Source organism: Tauraco erythrolophus, chromosome 6 (assembly GCF_009769465.1).
Source record: "Tauraco erythrolophus isolate bTauEry1 chromosome 6, bTauEry1.pri, whole genome shotgun sequence".
Lineage (NCBI taxonomy): Eukaryota > Metazoa > Chordata > Aves > Musophagiformes > Musophagidae > Tauraco > Tauraco erythrolophus.
The window spans coordinates 64,424,421-64,443,937 of NC_141470.1; the positions used below are offsets into that span (position 1 = coordinate 64,424,421).

The 19,517-nt window shown below is 49.3% G+C and overlaps 1 protein-coding gene across 1 annotated transcript in view; it reads right to left on the minus strand.

The window, feature by feature from the left end:
* Window positions 1–4,949, minus strand: part of JAG2 (jagged canonical Notch ligand 2) — a 74,648-nt gene extending 69,699 nt beyond the window's left edge. Inside the window, exons 1-2 of the mRNA XM_086613219.1 lie at window positions 4,611–4,949; window positions 3,985–4,308 (exon numbers count right to left, since the gene is read on the minus strand). Coding sequence (XP_086469345.1) covers window positions 3,985–4,308; window positions 4,611–4,949 — 663 coding nt within the window. The remainder of the gene's footprint in view (window positions 1–3,984; window positions 4,309–4,610) is intronic.
* Between the last annotated feature and the right edge of the window lie 14,568 nt (window positions 4,950–19,517).

Genomic DNA, 19,517 nt, shown 5'->3' on the forward strand with positions numbered 1-19,517 from the left:
AGTCAGAACAATTCCTCTACATGACTAATTAACTGAAGCAATGGGTGCCATACCAATATTTATGGTGCAGGAAAAGCTGCAAATTCCCTGAGGGAAGGAACAGGGTGGAGGGGAAAAAGCCACACACACGCAACTCCATTTCACGCCATCTTGCAAAAGAGTATGAAAAATGGTTCCACATACCACATCCAATAGAACACCTATAAACATCATCTTCAGAAGCAGCCTTCAAAGTAATCCCTCCTTTATTGAGCCCAAACCTAAGTTTCTGCCAATAATCCATTAGTGATAAATACTGCTGTGCAAGGAATTTCTGAAGCTTCAGTGTCTGAACAAATAGCTTTGTGGTAGAAAAAAACGAGACTAATGAACCTAAACTGTGTAAGTAATCAGATTCAACTCTTCAAAGCTACTTGAACTCTTCTGTCTTTTTTGTTTTAAAGTCACATATAAATTTTAATTGCATCATTTGTTTGTTAACAATCTCAAACAAGCATTAAGCTTCAAGTTTTACAGCAGGAGGCAAAGAAAAAAATGTGAGGTAGGTGGGTGAAGAAGACAGCTGTATTGTTCTAGCTGTTCCTCAGCCTCTCCCACTGCCAGATTTCTGTGGATGATGTATCCCAAGGTAGCAATTTTAAGAACTTTTTGGCAATATCCCAAGCTCCTCTTGCAAATCAGAGATCAGACCAACAATATTAAAAAAAAAAAGACAGGAAATCAGAATAAACGGGATAACTGACACTGTATCAAACAGTGGAAGTCACTGAATTCTGGTACTGCAGCTTTACAGAAGAGACACGTGTCCAAATTTTACAGTAAAGTTTTACTCTGTAAAATTAAAAATAAATAAAAAAACAGTATAACAAAACCAAGGCAAAAAAACACTGTTCAAGATACTACTTGCCTTACAGCTACTGTTAGCTCAGGACACTGCAATATCAAACAGACATCAAGCAAACCTCCCTCGAGCGACTCATGCATTAATATATTAGTCTCCTTAAAGCAAGGGAGTTATTCAGATGAGGTTCAGTAAGAAGTCCACGTATACCAGTGCTGGCTTTCATAGTCTTCAAAATCCAAACTAGAACTACTGAAATCAGTCCCTCGCTCACTGCCAGCACCAAGGCAAATTTGTTCCATAAGTGAAGGATGCAGTTTATGATTCTCTTTAGTCTTGTCCTTCTCAGCATATTCAATAAAGAAACGTTAATTTCATTACTGTTGCATAGTGAAAAAAAGAGTCGTATGAAAAGACTATGTCTGTATCGTTGTTTCTCGGTTGCAAACTGGAGTGGAGAGAATATTATTTGAGAATAATTATGAGATTACCCCAGGGAGTTGAAACCTAATCCAGGAACTCAACCTACTTCAAAAAAAAACTTGCGTTAAACTAGCATTAAAATTAAGCCTCTCCTTGCGGAGTCTATACAGCTTATGTACAGTTGTGACAAAGATGCCACGTTCCCCACTGAAACACTGAACATCCAGAGCTCAAAAACGTAACTACAACATACACGAGGGACTTCTTCCTGTAAGTGCATCCATAGACTGCAATACAGGCACTGTTTTTAAAAGTACAACTACTCCACAGCTTAATTTTAGAAACAAGGGTGGGCAGGGAGAGTATTCAGTAAACCTTCCAAAAATCAACCAGCCACCCACTAAACTACAGTGGAACTGTTTAAAGAAATTACAGGCTGCTTTGCAACAGCTGCAAAAAAAAAAAATATCAGTGGAAAGAGAGACCAAAGACTCCGAATCCTTTAAAATGCCAGAGGCAACGATAGAAGAAACAACAACAGCAGACAGGGCATCGTATCCTAGAGACACTGTGGTAATTTACCTGCAAGAGGTAGGTCAAGCAGGCCTTTCTTAGGACTTGATGAGCACAGAACAACAATATCCGGCAGCTGCAATGTAAGAATGTGCTTATTCCAACACAGAAAAACCAAAGAGGGCTGGGCTTAGGGACCTACATTGTAAGGATTATCAAACCCTCCTCTTGTTTCAAGTAGCAATACTAAAAACTGGCAAAATAAAAGCATTAAGTTACATTTACTTCCTCATGTGGATAACATAGAAAGTTCGAAGTGCTAATGTTACCGAAATCTCCTCTGAAGAGTTTATTATTTCACCAAGCCTGTATTATATGGTCAATAAAGAGGAGGAAGAATCTTAATTTTCCCTTTGATCTTATAACTTAAAAGCAGCTTTCTAAACACACTCTTTTTATGGTATTGTCTATACCTGTTAACAAGAACCTCTCTAAATCCAACAGGCCACAGGACCAAAGGCAAAACACCCCAACTTAGCAACCAGAACGTAAGTGCCTCTACACAGAAAAATTTATCAGTAGTACCATTTTTTTTTTAGCCATCTAACTCCAGTAAAACCCCTACCTTCAAACAGTGGTCAGTTCTTAATTTGAGGTACATGAGCATCAGGTTAGAGGGCTCCTGACAGCACAGAAAGTTAAGAGAGTTATACGGACAGGTTTCCTTTAGCACAAAACACAAGCAAGCAGTTTTGTCCCTGACCATTCCTAGCAGCAGTTTTCCAGGTAACAAAGACCCTGCAAAAGCTACATAACTCGAGAGGTCAGTGAGGGCCGTTTCATCTGTTAGTCACCAGGTGCCAAACGCAATCCGCAGGTAGCCGGGCTTCTGATACTCATCTCCCTCTTGAGCTAAGGCATTGCACCATCCCCATTCCTCAGCGCCTCGCGACTTGCCAGCTTCCACCCCGTGGCCCACTTGGAAGGGCCGAGAGCAACAGCTGCGAAACTCCCTGCAGGATCCTACCTGCCTGCAGCCGGGCACGAGGCCCGGCCCCCCCTCCCGCCCGCCGCTCCCCAGCCCGGGCCTCTCTCCGCACCCAGCGCTCCCGAAAAGCAGAAGGAAGTCCCCCGTCCTGCCGGAACGGGGCCGCGCGCTGCCCTGCAGCCCCTGCGGATGTGCCCTCTCGGTCAGGCGGCACACGGCGAGGTGGGGCCTGACGGAACGGACTGAGGCGCGAGTCACAGAAACCCCCCAGATGCTGACGGGAGGGGAGCGCAGGGAGGAACGGGGGCAGCACCAGGGTCTCGCGCACACACAGCTTCCGCCGCCGCACCGACCCGGTTTGTGACGGGCTCAGGGCAGGGCTCCGCTCCGCACGCCGCCTGCAGAGCGGGGCGGCTCCAGCCTCCCTTCGCCCCTCGCTCACCCCCGTGCGGGGGCTCGCCGCGCTCGGGACGCGGGAGGCTCCCGCCGCGGCCCCTGCCCGCGCCCTCACGCCCACCGCCGCCGCCCGCCCCTCCGCGCGCCGCCGGTCGCCGCGCGGCCCCGCCCGCGCCCCAGGAGAGGCGGCAGCTCGCGCCCTTCGCGAGCCGCGGCACGCGCCCCGCGCCGCGCCCCCACCTGCGCCGTGCGCCGCCCGCCAGCGCCCCCTGCCGGGGGCAGCCCCGCGATGCCAGGAGCGGCGGGGGCGCCGCGGCCCCGGGGTGCGCCGCTGCCGTCGGGCTTCGGTTTTCGGGTGCGTTTTTTGGTTTTGGGTTTTTTTTTTTTGGTTGGTTGGTTAGCTTGGGGTTTTTTTTGGTTTTTTTTTTACGTTTTCGCTTACAAGCTGCTGCGAACCGCACCTGCAGCCTGTGCGGGAGCCCGTGACGCGGTCAGTCCGCAGCCGCCGGCCATTCCGCAGCCGCTCCCCAGCACCGGCGTCCCCGGGGCCATCCCCGCCAGCACCCCCCTTGCAAGGCTGTCGCGGCCCCCGCGCCCCTCCGCGGGGCGAGGGCTGCACACACCGCCCACACCCCCCTCCACCAACCTTGTCCCGCAGCCCCGGGAGGCGGCCGGCCCCGCCCGGGCAGCGCGCTGGCAGCTCGCTCGGCTTTCTAACGGGGGAGCGGGCAGGCAATGCAGAACCGACGGCGGGGGGAGGGGGAAGGGGAACAACAACAAAAAAAAAAAGGGAGCGATAACAACAGCGCGATCATCAACCTACCGGCCACGCAAACTGAAAGGGAATAACAATCCTGCCCGTCTCGGGGGTTCTGCCTTGGTGAGAGTATTTGTTGCTGTTCAAATAGAAAATATTTCCACCGAGAACGGGGGTAGATCCGAATCCGTAGTTGCAGGGTCCGACCGGAGTGATCTTGGCCTGATATTCCTTGAGACAGACTTTCACGTAAGTGTCGCACTCGTCCCGGGTACAGTCCTCGTTCTGGGGGCTTTTCATGCCATCGCAGCATTCCCCATTGAACAACTCGCCGTTTACATTCCGCACCGAGTTAAGCTGCAGCTCGAAATAGCCCGTGGACCGGGACACCTAAAAATAAAAATCAAAGGGGAGACAGCCTCGTTACTACCGCGGCCGGAGGCAGCGCAGGGAGCGCGGGGCTGCGGAGAGACGCTGCCCGGTTCCCCCCCATCCAACTTTCGCCGGCTGCGGGTTAAACCCCGCCGCGGCAGCATATATATATATATACATATATATATATACGCATGTATAATTTTGTGCATATATATTAGATACACGTAAGGTGGAAACGGAGTGGGGAAAAGGGAGAAGAGAGACGCGCCGCCGGCAGCGCCCCGCGGCCGGGAGCGGAGCCCCCCGCGCCCCCCTACCTGCACGCAGGAGGCGAGGAGCAGCGCCAGGCCGAGCGCGGCGGCGCGGGGGGCCCGGCTCCGCCGGCCGGCGCCCCTCATGCCTGCTGCTCCGAGCGGCCGCCTCAGAGGAGCCCGCCGAGCCCACCGGCCACGGACCGGCGGCCGCTCGCGGCATGGGCGGCGGGGGAGCTGCCCGCAGCGCGCCGGGGGGCGCAGGGCATGGGCTGCCGGCGGGGCCGCCCGGAGCGCTCCGCCGCCGCCGCCGCTCCCCTCCCGCGGGCTCCGCTCGCCCTCTGTGCGCCTCGGCTCCGCGGACACCCAACAAGTAGGTGCCGGAGTGACAGCTTCATTACCCATTCACCGCCGCTACCACCGCCTTCATATTAATGAGGGGGACGGCCCGGCCCCGCGGCCGGCGGGTGGGGCTACCGCCGCTCCCGCCGCGGCTCTTAAAGGGCGGCGGCGGCGGCAGCCCCCGCCCTGCCCTGCCCCGCCGGCAGCGGGGGGTCTGCCCGCCCCAGGGGGTGGGGGACGGGGGAGCGGGAGTAGGATAGGGATACGGATACGTGCACGCGCGCGGGGTGGTGGGAGCGGCACACTCGCGTGTGAGTGGGTGGGATGTGTGCACGCGCCGCTACGGAGGCGCGCGCGCCCACGGTGCTGGAGAAACAACCGTGGGGTCTGTGCGCCCCCGGCTGCAGAGCGGCGTGGAGGGTGGGTGCGCCCGTGGCCGTGGAGGAGCACACGGGGCACACGCATCCACGCTCGCGTGTGTGCGCCTACAGGTGTGGAAGAGCACGTGTGCTGCGAACACACGCGGTCAAGGAGAAGCGCTTGGAGTGGGAGCACCCCAGTAATGTCGGGGCATGCATAGTTGATGCACTCACAGCTGTGGAGAAGTGCACAGGGTGGGAGCACCCACAGCTGTGGAATGCACAGGGGGGATCACCTACAGCTGTGGAGGAGCACACAGGGTGGGATCACCCACAGCTGTAGAGTGGGTGTACTCACAGACATGGAGGATTGTGCTGGTTGGGAGTGCTCACAGCCATGGAGGAGCACGGTGCATGCAAACGTAGCCGTGGAGGAGAACATGGTGTGGGATCACCCGCAGCAGCAGAGGAGCATGTGTGGTGCATGCACCTACAGCTGTGGAGGAGCAGGAACACAGAGGGTGGGAGCACCCACAGCCCCAGAAGGAGCACGTGGGGTGTGTGCACCCACAGCTGTGGAGAAGCCCACATGGCGCATGCACCCGTGGCTGTGGAGGAGCACATGGGGTGCGTGCACACACGCTCCCGTAGAAGCACAAAGGGTGCACGCACCCACAGTGACTTCAGAGTTCACACAGGATCACTTACAAAGTGCTCTCAGTGACATGTGCGGTACACAGAGCAGATGGCCAAGTGGTGGGATCATGTCCTCCTCCAGTGGTGGCTCAAGCAAGTATGAGAGTAACCAAGCGGAGATTTCTCCTGTAGTTTAAGCACCCTGTGATTTTGATCCCTGCTGACAACTATGAAAGCTATACATCAGACAACTGCATGCTACAGATAAGCTATCAAAGCCCAGATCTGCATTTAGGACCTGAGTTTTCCTTCTGTTTCTTTCCCTTCCCCCTCTCCCATTTAACTCTTTAGTACTGATCATCCACCAGAGTGGACAATTGGAGAACAAACAGCTCAGAAATCAAAGGCCTGTCATGTTCCCCTGCGCGGAAAACCTTTCACAGAGCCTCCCCCTGCCTTTTCAGTGCCCCGGCTGCCCCCCGTCCCTCCAGCAGCCAGCCGGCACGCTGCTCCTCTGCTATTCATGGCCAGCGTGCAGCTGCAGCTACTCTCCTAGGCTGACACAGCAGCAGCTGCTATATGTGTGCCAGCTGGCTAGCTGCTCTCCAAAATCCTCTTGTCCACCCCGCTCCTCTTGCTTTCCTGCTTCCCCACCTACGGACCTGCTTCTCCTTCCCCACCCACGTCTCCCACTCGCCACAATCTGCTCCGGTTTCCTACCTCCCCCCTGTCCTGAGCCTACCCCTCTGCTGTCCTGACTCACCTTACTTGCTCTCCAGGCAGCATCTCCTACTTTCCCTCTCATCCCTCCTAAGCTCAAACAGGAGCTCTCTGAAGTGGAGCGGTGAATATTGCTTTTAATTATTTTATGTGTCCTCTCTTTGAAACCGTGCCTCCCAACATAACTGCCTTCAAGCATTTTTTTTTTTTTTGGTTAAGATAACCTCCGGTGTAACCACCTTTAGAAGGTGGCAAAGGGAAAGCAGGGGGAGCTGAGGGAGGGCCAGGACCTTGGTTTGAGGTGTTATTTTCAAGTCACTACGTTTTGCTAATCGGGAACTTCGCTGGGCCCCTACCCTTGCCCAGCTGCGCTGCTTGCTGGCTCCCAAATAGACGGGCAAGTACTCTTTAGTTTTAATTACTTTTTCTGGTGGCTGAAGGGAAGGAGTTTCTTAGCCTAGCTTTCTGCGATTATTTTGTGGTGGATGGCAGCCAAAATATTTTGCAAGACAGGTATTTTGTTTGCATGTATCGTCATAAACAAACATAAAACCTCATCATCTACGTTCAGCATTGTGCGGTCAATATGTCTGTGGAGGAAAACGTATATTTTTATCACCAAGCTAAGCAAAGGTAATACAGAAGAAAGATGATCCAGTAGTTAGAGCATATGCTCAGTCTTTACAGAGCCAAGCTCGGTTACCTGCTGTATCGCAGAATTTCTTTGTTACCTGGAGCACGCTGCCTGCTCTTTTTGTGCTTTGGTTTTGCCTTTGTAAATATTCTACAGTACTCAAAAAACTCTGGTGCCATTTTAAAATGCCTTTTCTCACTGCAACCTGACTTCACAGGAGCAGAGAGGGGAGGTGCGGCTATTTCCAGGCATTCTCCCTGCTCAGGGAAATTTTCGTTTTATTCTTCTCAGTGCTGCAGCCCCATTTTCAGCCTGAACTCCCTAGTTCGCTTACTGTGGTTATTATTATTTGTTAAGTGCCACAGACATTCACTCTTTTCTTCTGCAGATCTGCAAAGTTGTTTCGTTACAACTACGCACAGAGAGTGACAGTTTTCAGAAAACGTGGCAAAAATATTCTTTATCATATGAAATTTTGAGTTTTTTAAAAAGTCCAGTGGCCAGATCTGGAGGCGAATGCTAATTGAGGCCAAGAAGAGCCATCCCTTGCAGCTTGGACAACCCATGTCAAACCATCCCTGTGGGACCAGCCCTGCAGAGGGACAGTCCAGCCTCCCGTGTCGTCCCTGCCTTCCTGCAGGGGCTGCCTCCCACTACCGTTTTGGGGGAGATAAAGTTAGATAAAATGAAAAGCAAAAGGTCCTGTGCAGTCCTTGGGGTGCCTTGGACGCTTCCAACAGGCCAGCGAACTCTTCTGCATCCAGGGGTGCAGTTGCAGGTTTTGCCCCCCTCTTGCTCCAGCATTTCCCAGGCTCCGTGCACCAGCCGCAGGACAGCTCACAGGACCAGGCTTCCCCAGCTCTGAGCAAGCACGCTGAAGGTGGCCGGCTCCATAACTCATTCCCAATCAGCTGTGCTCTCCAAGGCCTGCTCGAGGCCCTGGCTGCCAAGTGTAACGTGTCTCCTCTTACACCCACACCTGCAGCCCAGCTTGCTGTCACCCAACCCGCTGTCTTTCCCGGCCGTCCTGCATCTGCCTGTGCCCTGCGCCGGCAGCCGTCCTTTCCCCAGTGAGTGAGGCCAGCACCTTTCCCTCCCTGCTGTGGGGTCATCCTCCCCTCACCTTCCCCAGAGAAGGGTCCCTGTGCCTTTGTGTTGAGTTTTGGGGCCATCCGTATGGTCCTGTACTGGCAGGCACCTGCCTGCTCATCGGGGGAAGTCAATATAAACTTCCCTTTGCCGAGCACAAGCTTTGAGGTGCTCTTCTTTCACTCCCTCCCAGCCAAAACAAGGGCTGTCAAGATCTAGATTAAAAAAAACCCCATAAATATCCTCCTGTCTCTGCTCCCTCGCTTCCTCCTGCTGCTCCTCCTCCTCCTTTCTCCGGCAACCCCTGCTCAGGGTAGCGATTGGGAATGGGGGGCTGCGCATGAGAGAGGGATGGAAATAGGGCTGAGGAAACTCGTGCTTGACTTTAGCCGGGGCTTGAGCTTGTGGTCAGCAGTTACTCATCCAGCACAAGGGACGCGACTGGAGAACATCGGTCCCTCTGGCAGGGGAGGGACGCGCTCACCGCCAGTCTCAGGCAGGGTGGAGTGCCGGCATCCTGCATCTCCTCGTTGCCAGCCCTCTGGGCCAGGATTTTTTGCTATTGTGCTCTGGCTGCGCGCTCGTGCTGAGTTTATGCCTGTATGCAAATCCTTTGCAAGTATGCTCATTAAATCATTTGCATAAAATATCCCTGGAGGATCATAGCAGCTAGGAAGGGGCAGGGTTTATCCATTTGCCTTAGAGAAGACAGAGGTACAGGGATGTCATTTGTCAGTACGCGTGTGGATATGGATATGGACATATATCTCATTTACCCAGGCCAGAACGCATCCGCTTGGGAAAGTTAAAGGCAAGAAGATCATTTTGGATGTTGTCCATCTGAAACTTGGCGGGGTAGGAGTTAACCCTCCCTTTCTGGCCAGAAAGGCTACAGCTGCCTGTCCTGAGAGCAAGGCATTGCAGGACAGAACCAGCTGTGAAGAATTAATTTCTCTCTTTCCTGCACAAGAAGCCTTGTGGGCCAGGGCTAACAGTATGAATGGAGAAGGCAGCTCAGGAAGAGAGCTAGAGGGTAACCAGAGGAGAAGGATTTTTCTTTCTCTCTTCTTTGTGTAACTTGGCTGGAGCAAGGTATTTTGAGCTTTGCTGTGGACTTGGCAGGGTAAAGATGTGTCTTCTCCCTTTACTTTGAAGAGTCTTATTGGATTTGTATGGCTCGTGTAATGTCTTTAACGAGTGTATACACGCACATGTGTGCTCTTCCTGGAAGGAAAGCAGACTTGAACTGCAAGGATGTTGTTTTTAAATATCTTCCATTATAAGAGCTGGGAGTGGTTTCTCTTAGTTAGGATTGAGCTACTAGTACAGCCCAAGAGAAGACCAAGTGGAGAAGGCATAAGGTAGTGCTTATATTTGTTTTCCTTCCTGACTACTACTAGGAAAGTAAAGTTATGCCTGATGGAACTTGTGCCAGGCAAGAAGCTGAGATCTTGGCACCACTCTTTCCTGTTTCAGTGGTTGCCCAACTCTGAGCTGGTGCTGGTCTCTGCAGGCTCCAGGGCAGAAAGAAGGTGGTTTCCTATCGTTTCAACTTTGCTGCCTGGCATGCTTTCTGCTTTTGGGGGCCTGGTCTTCTGCCAGCAAAAGCATACGCTAAGTGTGGCCTGAGAAGTCAGTTGGTCTCAGTTTGTATAGCTTGGTAATAAGGGCCAGCAATATTAATAAAATGAAGGAGATCTACTGAACAAGGTCTTGTAGAGTTCCTCCCAGCTGATCACCTCCCATGTTTCAAAGCCCTGCCTAAAATGTTAACACTTGGGGTGGGTGGAGGTGTTAACTGGTCATTTAGGAAAAAAATGAGAAAACCAGCTCAGCTGATCTGACTTCTGAGACTCAATCCTCTCCCTTAAAAGTGAAGTTCTGGCTTTCCTAGTGGCTTATCTTCCTTGTGGATTTTCAGAAAACAACTCATCTGAGAAATCTTCTCAAAATGGACTGGACCACGCTGTATCCACTATCCACAGTCAGCTGTTGCTTTTAAGGTTCGTTGCAGTCATCCTCGAAGAAACCTCTACCTATGACTTTCCTGGTGTGTGAATCACAGAAAATAAGGTCAGAAGGGATATCCAGAGATTATCTAGTTTATCCTATTCCACAAGGAAGAACAAATGCTGCCTGCTTCTTAATAACAGATGGCTATCCAGCCTCTTCTTAAAAACATCTCCAGAGATAAATTTCATAGCTGTGATAACCTGTTCTAGTGGTTAACCATCAGAAAATGTATGCTACTGTATTGCTGCACTTTGATACCACTTCTTGACCTATTTGCAGCCGAAGTGGCGCACAGCGTGTTCCCTTCCTCTCTGCTGCTGCCCTTTATGTATTTGAAGGCTACAGTTGTGCATCCCTCTGATGTCTTTTCCACAATGAAGGAAAAAAAAAACCCCAAAAGTATTTTTCAGGTCTTATATGACTGTAGACCATATTTTTCAGACCCTTGGTCATTCTCGTGGTCCTACTGTAGTTCTGCCATTGTTCCTTAGTTTTCTTAAAATGCAGTGACCCAGACTGGATACAGAGTTCCAGTGAGGTCTTAGCAGCACTGTATGAAGTGGGAGGACTACATCACAGACCAGGCAGAAGTCACTCCTGGCTATGCTCGCAAGCATGATGCTTGCTTTAATGTTCCTTTTTTTTAAAAAAAATTCTTTCTTGCAACAGCATGATGTTATTGGCTTCAGTTTGATTTGCCCTCCACTGAGCAGCTTTTTATTCTTGGAGCTTTAGATCATGTTTTCTAGTTATAAGAATGTGATGCAGGTGTTAAAATCTCTAATAAAGGACAGGTTTGTCACATCTACTAGTTCTTGCATACCCTGCTGCCCCAGTGATAGGAAAAATATGTGGGTGATTTAACTAATTCATGTCAGCTGTTACGCACTTTGTTATTTTCTAGATGCTTATAGAACATTTCTTTATCTTTTTCCACTCTTCTGACACCTTGCTGATTCTCTGTGGGATCTCAGAGAGCTGGCAACAGCCATGAGATTGCTTCAATAAGCAGCGTAAGCACACAATATTTAATCCAGCTAAGTCTTCACTTGTTAGCTTTTAATCTAGCTAATTCTTCACTTATTCTTTCTTCCTTCTAGACTGATTTCTTTCTGTCATCCATGGCACTAATTGCGTGAGTGGTCTTTTTATTGAAAACTGAAGTAAAAAAGGCACATACTTCCACTGTCTTCACATCATGCATTGCTAGCTTTCCTTCTCTATTGGGTAGTTCTTCCATGGCCTTCATGTCCCTGCTAATGTATTTTTTGTTTTCTTAATATCCTGTTGGTCGTATTTCTTTTTACATCTTGACTTTTCTGGTTTAGTTCCTACATCTTCAGCCTATGCGTTTAAATTCACATGCAAGTGAATTTCTCTGCCATTTTCTGAATGCACTCTTTCTTGCATTAGAGGTCAATGAAGTGGTCATGGTTTAAGCAAATTGCTTGTCTCTTGTAAGAGCCTCTCTTCCTTCTCTGCTGGGATTGTTTGAATTGATGTCCTTACCATTGTTTCTTTAAGGTGCTGCCAACTTTCCTGAATTCTCTTTTCTCTGAGACTTGTTTCTCATGATTATCAGTTCTATGAGGTTTTTGAAATATGGTTTCTGGAAGTCCATTGTATTTATTTTGCTGTTCTCCTTCCTTCCTTTTCTACGACTTGTGAACTCTGTTGTTTCATGGTCATTCTCACCCAAGCTGCATTCCTCTTGCATGTTATAAGCGGTTCTTTCTCTTTGGTTAGAGTCAAATTCAGTTCTTTTTTTGATTATGTGGAAAGGTTTTAATCTCTTTTTCTTTATTCCTTATGCTGTTTGCATTATTTCATCAGGCAATCCATTACCCTCTTCAGCATCCCTCCAATGATTTTCTTATAAGTAATGGTATTTCCCCTGGTTTATAACACCTCTGCCCAAGTCCTTGATGCTTTCACTTTTGAAACCAGTCCTTGAGGATCCTAATTGCATTAATTCAGCAGGTCAGGGTACAGAGATGCTCCTCCTGCCTTGTAAGTTGAATGCTAGCTCTGATCACCAGTGCTTTTTCTTGGAGCATCCATCCAATTTCAAGCAAGTTGAAATCTTCCCAGTGATACCACCTGCACAGCCATGTATTCATTTCCAGCAAAAGAGTGATGAGTAGCTGATGCCACCTGTGACCAAAATAGTTAATGCTTTATTAATGGAAGGAATTTTCCCTTCCTCCTTTCATAGATGAACTGGTCTGAGCAATATTAAGAAAAACCTTTCTGGGTATGGTGGTTCTAGCCAACTGCCAACACATCAGATCTCAAATTCCCATGGAAAATTCATAGGTAAATTATCCAAGATGCAGTTAGAAGTGTATCTAATTGAAACCCAATCTAGATTCAGACTAATCCACTGACACCTTGCATAATCTGCTCTCAGAGGAGGGAGGCCTGACATCCCTCTCCTGCAACTGGACCACTTGGCAGAGCAGGAGCTGTCGTTGACCAGGAGGTGCTATTGTCCTGCCAAGAGGACGTGGCAGAATTCAGGAAAATGCAATAATATATCCACATCTGTGGAAGGGACGTATTCAATGAGCAGGGAGGAAAGCAGACGTGTGTATGTGATGAATTGTTAAGGTGCAATGGATTGAGATATCAGACATGTATGCATAGATATAATTGTATATTTCTCATCATATAAAGACATACCTTTCACCACATTAGAGAAGTGGTTGGCTTGACCAGCTCACAGCTTGTTAAACTTAAATATGAGTAAGGTGGAGAGTATAGCAGATGAAAGAAGAAAAATTAGGAGATGTTTAAAGCTATTATTTTGTCTTCTTTGTTCAAAACCATCCTACTCACCATCAGTGGAACAGGATTCGTGCATTCCTCTCTGATATTAGGCTCTCGCACAGCAGCGTCCTCAGCTGATACTGTCTACTGTTTCTGATCACCTGGAAAACCTACCTAGCGTTGGAGGAGGAGGGATTGCTTTTTATTAGGGTCTTCTGCTGGGTAGGGACCACTGTAACACAATGTCCTTGAAAGTAAAGTAATTAAACCTAAGGAAATGCAGGTTTGTATGTGGCACTGCTGAACACACTGGTGATATCCCAGTTTAAGCATTGTGCCAGTGCAGCCTCAGCAGCAGAGATGCGCCTGAGAAGCTCTTCTAGTACAAAGGCCCAGTAATGTACTTACACAGTGACACTCGTTTTAAAGAAAAAAAAAAAAGACCAATAGCTATGACATTCCTGTAGATTTTTTTCCACTTACTAATGCATTTATTTGAATTGCTGCTTGATGTGTCATTTGATCTGATGTGCGTGTTCATGCAATCTCTCTTCTCCCTCACTGGCACCTCCAGCCCCTCACATTTTCATAAATAAACTCAGATCTCTTTCTAAAAAATTCTCTCTTTGGGCTTTATCTATAGCTGAAGTTGTCAGGGAAGTGATCATCCACATCAGAGCTCTTGAACAAATACAAAATACTTGTGCCCCCTGTTTCCATTAACGCGTGGCTCTCAGTCAGTCTTTGACCCTTCTTTCAGCCAGTGCCTTCCAGCGCTTTCTGTAAGAAGGTGCTGGGCAGAAGCAGATGTCTAGCTTGCAGAAGACAGCTCAATTCATTTGAGATAAGTGACTCAGAGCCAGGACCATGCCATCCATTGCGCTGGATCGGAGTCACATTCACAATTCATCTGTTTATGCCCTGATTAAACATTCAAATAAAATTTTTACCACTCCTAGTTAAAAGCAGACATAAATGAGAGCTTCCTCTTCTGAACAAGAGACCTTGCTCCAAAACAGAATTCCTTCTTCCTGGAGCCAGGCAAAATAACCAAGAGGGACAACAGATGATTCATCTACTAGCACTCTTCATCAAAAACTGTAGCTAAAACAAGATTACTAAGAAGAAGAGTGCTATTAAAGGAGGAAACTGCTGCTGTAATTTTGTTAAGGAACATGAGATTATTTAAAAGCCTTTTAAAAAGTGTGTTTGTTCCGGGAGAGGAGGAGTGAGGGAGGATTTTAGAGGAAGGGATAAGGGAGAGAAATTATTAGTCTTTCTTGCCTATAAGGATTCATGCTGCTGTCTTTGCTCTAGCTAGCAAAGGTAGTGTTTTCAGGAGCCGTTGCAAGTCATTTCTCCAGCCCTAACGAATAGGGCACAACCTGCACCTTCATTTTGCAGAGGCTGAAAGCATAGGGGAAAAAAAAAGGTTGTGAGGCATAGAGAATTTTGTGCACTACACTGCATGTAATTGCAGGTTAAGATTTTTTCCAGCCTGCCTTTTTGTTCCTGGCCGTGGTGATCCCTAGCATAGTCACACAGCAGCAGTCTTACATGGTGCTTTATAAACCCTCAAAGCCCTGAACAAGCAAGCCTCAAAGCGTGTGCCTCCTTTCACTCACCGAGAGCCGTTTTGGCACCTGCTTAGCACACGAAGCAGCGATGAAGCAGGTCGTGGAGCAGGCTGCCACCGCTTTCAGCAGGCTCCACCGTACCTTGCTTACGGAGAATTACCCAGCACATAGATGTTTGTGCAGTGACTCTGTAGGAAGCGGCGCAGGGACCTACAGGGCAGAATCCCAGAGCTGGGAGGAGCGGGGATTTGGGTGAGTCTGCCGAGACGGGTCTGGCACTGGCTGCAGACGGTAGCTGGGGACCACTGCTGGATTTGGTTTGCCCCCAGCGCACCAGGTCCCCTGCGGAGCCAAGCCGGCACAGCTGTCCCTGGGATCAGGGGCAGAGCCTTCGCCTGCAAAGTTGGAGATCCCATTCTGCTTCTGAAAATGGCTTCTTTGCATACCAGTTGGATGTATCGTAGGTGATACTGAGAGAGACAGAAAGAGGATTTGTGCCCTGCAGGCACAGATCCCTGGCCAGGAGTTACACCTAGCTGCTCCAAATGTGATTCTGCATAGAAAAAGCTGAGGGACCAAAGGGATCCATTACACCAGATGCTTCAGTCGTACAAAAAGCATTTTGTGTACAGTGTCAACTCGCAGTCAGGGCTGTGCATTTTGATCAGGTTTTTCAAGGTCAGACAGAAACTTGATGGTGATCTGGTCTGACCTCAACTGGTTTTCATGCTTTTGCTCCGTTTGCTGTTATTAAAAGAGGCTGTGCAGCAGGGCTCCCTGCATTCGGCTCAGGAAGGGCCACTCACTGGGCAGGGTTTGGCCCTGAGGCTGTGTAACAAACTGAGAAAACTCTGCTGAGCAGCAGAGAAAAAGCTCTGGGACCTGGCACCGGTTGTGTCTGTGCTTTTTTCCTGGCTGAAGGAAGAGTGGTCTGCAGTGGAGCTGATAACTGTTCGCTAACTGTGTGTTGAAGTTGCACTGCTATCGTAAATTAATGGCATGTTTTAAATGCAGAGCTCCACTGAGCGGAAGGTTATAAAGCTTTGGCTTTGTAATGCGGCGGGATGAGGGGTTCGGGGGAACAGCAGCAGTTCTGGACTTCAAAAAAAGAAACGTTACACAAAGGAGCTTGGAAGTTGAGAGAGGTTCTGGTAATGAGCAATTTTGAATAAAAAGATTCAATTCAAGCTGGAAATAAAGTTCAGGATGTGGCTTGTTTTCTGTAGTTAATCCCTTCTAAATATTGAAGAAAAAAAACCAAGAGGTAATGGAAATGGTGCTTTGTTTAAAAAAAAAGGATCAGAGGTTCTAATAAGCACATGAAGACATCCCATAGTTTATTGTACCCTGGTATCTCTCCTCTCAAACAGACTCACCCTACTCAATGCAGTCCTGGAAGAGCCAAAAACTGAGTTTGTGTTTTAAAAATGTAAATCTAGGATTTGGTGGCCTCCAAATTTGGTTTTAGCCCTCAAAGCGTGAGTCCGAAGCGTGTGTCACGCGCAAGCCGTGATGTGTGTGTACAAGGAACCAGGGAACCGGACCTGCTGCTACTTTAATGTGCAAACTGACCCCCATCTGGAGACACCTCCCCAGCTCCCGTGTCAGACCCACCGTGCAGCTGGCGAAGCCTCCCCTCTCTGCTCTGCCCTGTGAAATCTCCCTCAGCAGCCCAGCAATGTGCCCGGGGCCTCCGAAACCCTGGATCCATCCAGCATGGACCAAAACACATGGAGCTGGCTGCACGCCCGAACGCAGGGTTTTGTGGGCGTATTGTGTCCTCGCATACATTTCCAGGCAAAACATATTACACCTAGCTTCGGAAGCCAAACTTTTCCAATTATGAGAGAACAGTAATTCACCAAGGAGTAAGTATTCCTTCAATTTCCTTTGCTTGGAAATGATACCGAGAATCTGCTCTGAATGGAGGCAGATGAAAAATGCTACATGTTAATGCATATTCTGGGTTAGCTGTCTTTGTTAAATTAGAATGAATGCTGCTCATTTCCCATCTGGTCCTCTTTGACATTACTTCCAGAATATATTCACAGCTCTTATTTGCAGAGTACAAATGGCTGGCTGTAGTACCAACTTTACCTTTTATAGGCTGCTAAAACGTTGGTGCCAGATCGCAAAATAGCGTTCTACTTCTAGGAAGCATCTGTGGACATTACTTGCTCCAACAGCTTTCTTTTTTTCCTCCTCTTATTTTCTTTAAATGTAACCGTATATGTGAAGCAAGTTTGTTGTCAAACCAAGTGAAAGTTGATGGTTTGACAGCCCCGGAGCCTGCAATCTTCCTCGCACAGCGAGGATGCACCAAGGCAGATCAAGAAACGCTCTATCAGCCTTCTCATCTCTCCTGCGCAGCCTTCCCCGAGGGCTGAAAGAACAGATATTTCTCCATCTGCAGCTGCTCGTTGGTGCCTTTGCTGGCTGCTGTGCTGAGGGATTTTGTGCTCTGGATCCCTGTGCGCTCTGGGTTGCCCTGAAAAATACCCGTGCAACAGAAAGCAAACAGCTCTGAGCCAGCGCTGAATCTGGCGCTGCCGACTTGAGCTGGTTTTCTGATTGTTCCTAAATCTTCCCATCCATGAGGGTTTGTTTCTGGTCGTTTCCTTAGCAGGCTCCCCGTTCCGGCAGCCTCCACCCCTGCCCTCCGATGCGTTTCAGACTTACCTCAGTAAACAGAGTGTCATGATCCGAAACACCCATGTTTGTCTGCCTGGAGTGACCAAGGGCTGCAGCGCCGCGCTGGGAATTCTCACCATAGCAACTACCAGCACTGACAGAATTTGGTACTTATTAAATAGGCTGTTTGTTTACCTCTCGGGCTGCAGGAGTGCACTGCAACCTGCGGTAAAACACCGCCAGCCGAACAACGCTGGGCTGCCGCTAGTGTCTTCACGTATGAAACAGATAATTACTGTGTTCTGTGAATGAAACAGATACGGAAAGCCTGCGTGGGGTAGGAGCGTGGAAGATGTAGGGTGACGCAGTATTATTGTGGGAAGATCAGCAAGCGTGCTCGTTGGAGGCTGCTAGGTGGTCTTGATGGATCCAGCAGAAAGTGAGTCCCACCGGTCGCATCTTCTCGACAGACGATCTAAGTGACGGGGTTCATGGAGGTCAGTTCACGGGCTTAGCAAGCAGCAAATGCATAGGAGAAAAAGAAAGAAAAAGAAATTATTGGTACCCCAGCAGAAAATAAGCAAGCTTGCAGATAGAAGCTCAGCATGTATGAAAGTGGTTTTGAAGATGTTTTTCAATGCCCAAAATGCAGAATCCCATAACAGTGCAAAAGTGATTTTCACAAAACACCTCCCGTCATCTGTGCAGCTGTTTCATTTCAGTTCCAGCAATGCAGCATCTGCCATAGCCTCTGTGCAACCACAACCTTCCAATGTGCCATAACCTGGTGCGGGGCTGCTGTAAGCTACGCTCAGCAAACAATATAGGTGATAAAAATAAGAGGAAACACCGAAGGTCAAACCTCTTGTGCCCGCTCCAGAGCTGCCCAGCCTCCTTAGCAGTACCTCTGTCAGGGCGATGGCTTTCATGACCTACAAGGAGTGTTGCTGGGCACCCACTACTGCTTGGGCAGGAGCAGGTCGGTGTCCAGCCTCGGCACAATCTCTCCGAGCTGTGCTGTCCCATGAGTGCTGTGCACTGGGTGCCACCTGCCTATGCATGCACCCCGGCAGCAAAGCCCCAGGGCAGCCCTGTAAAACCAGCTCATGGATCCCCAGCACAGCTGGATCCCCAGAGAAGGGGCAAGTGCAGGCATGGCCAGAGCACAAACTGGGAGCATCGAGCATCCCGTGGCACGCAGCTGCAGTTTCTGTCCAGCACCCGAATGCGTTGCCTACTCTCCCATACATCCCCTACAAGCTGTGGTGGGAATTCCTGCTTGCCCCTGCCTGTCTGCTGTCTGAGCCCTGCTTAGGTTTAGGATGTTGTCGGGAATGAGGGGCTCAATCTAGGCAGCAGCCACAGCCCACAACTGTGGGACACTGAAAAAGGAGAAAGAAACTATACGGCATAACCAGTACACCAGGATGCCACCAGGCATCCCTGTTAAAAGGGTCCAGGGCCGCTGCTCATCTCCCTACCCTAGGCAGGGAGGGGAAGGGCGGTGGGCTGGAGTCACTTTCCATACCATCACCTAATTAGAGCACTTCTGTAAGAGGGGACAGGTCCAGGCTCCAGTCCCTTCACCTTTCAGGGGAGCACAATAGCTGTCCGGTCACAGATGGGATGCTTAGGGCTTTATGCAGGCAGGTGCTTGTAGGAAGGGAGGGCAGAGGGGAGAAATACCTCCGTGACAAAGGTGAGCCTGGAAATCAGCCTCCATAGCTCCGCTGACTGCAAAAAGCCAAGGAATCCACTGGCTTTTAATAACACTTTTCCTCAGGTCTTACCTTGAGCTAACCTCTCTCCCTTCCTTAGGCGGTAATTCTTGCTCTTTTTTTTCCTAACCTTATCACTTTGCTAATAGTCCTCTCTTCTGTGCAGGTGCTAACCCTTCTTTTCACTTTAAGTAATTAAAAAAATTAGATTCAAGAAATTGTGCTCATATATCCCTAGACTGGAACTGCTGCTTCTCTTTCAAACCCAGAGAAGGGCTTTCAGACCTGGAAACCTCTCTGCTTTCTCTCACCCTGTGAGCTCATCTGATGAGGGTCGTTATGTCTCCATACAGCCCTGGCCTTGCCTAATGGCAAGGAGAGGAAAGCTGTGTGCTTTTGTCCCTGTTCTCCAACTCTTTCAGCATCTGTTTAATTTTAAATGCAGAGTGCTTTCCTTAGGGGTGCCCTGAGCACAAGGCTGGGGA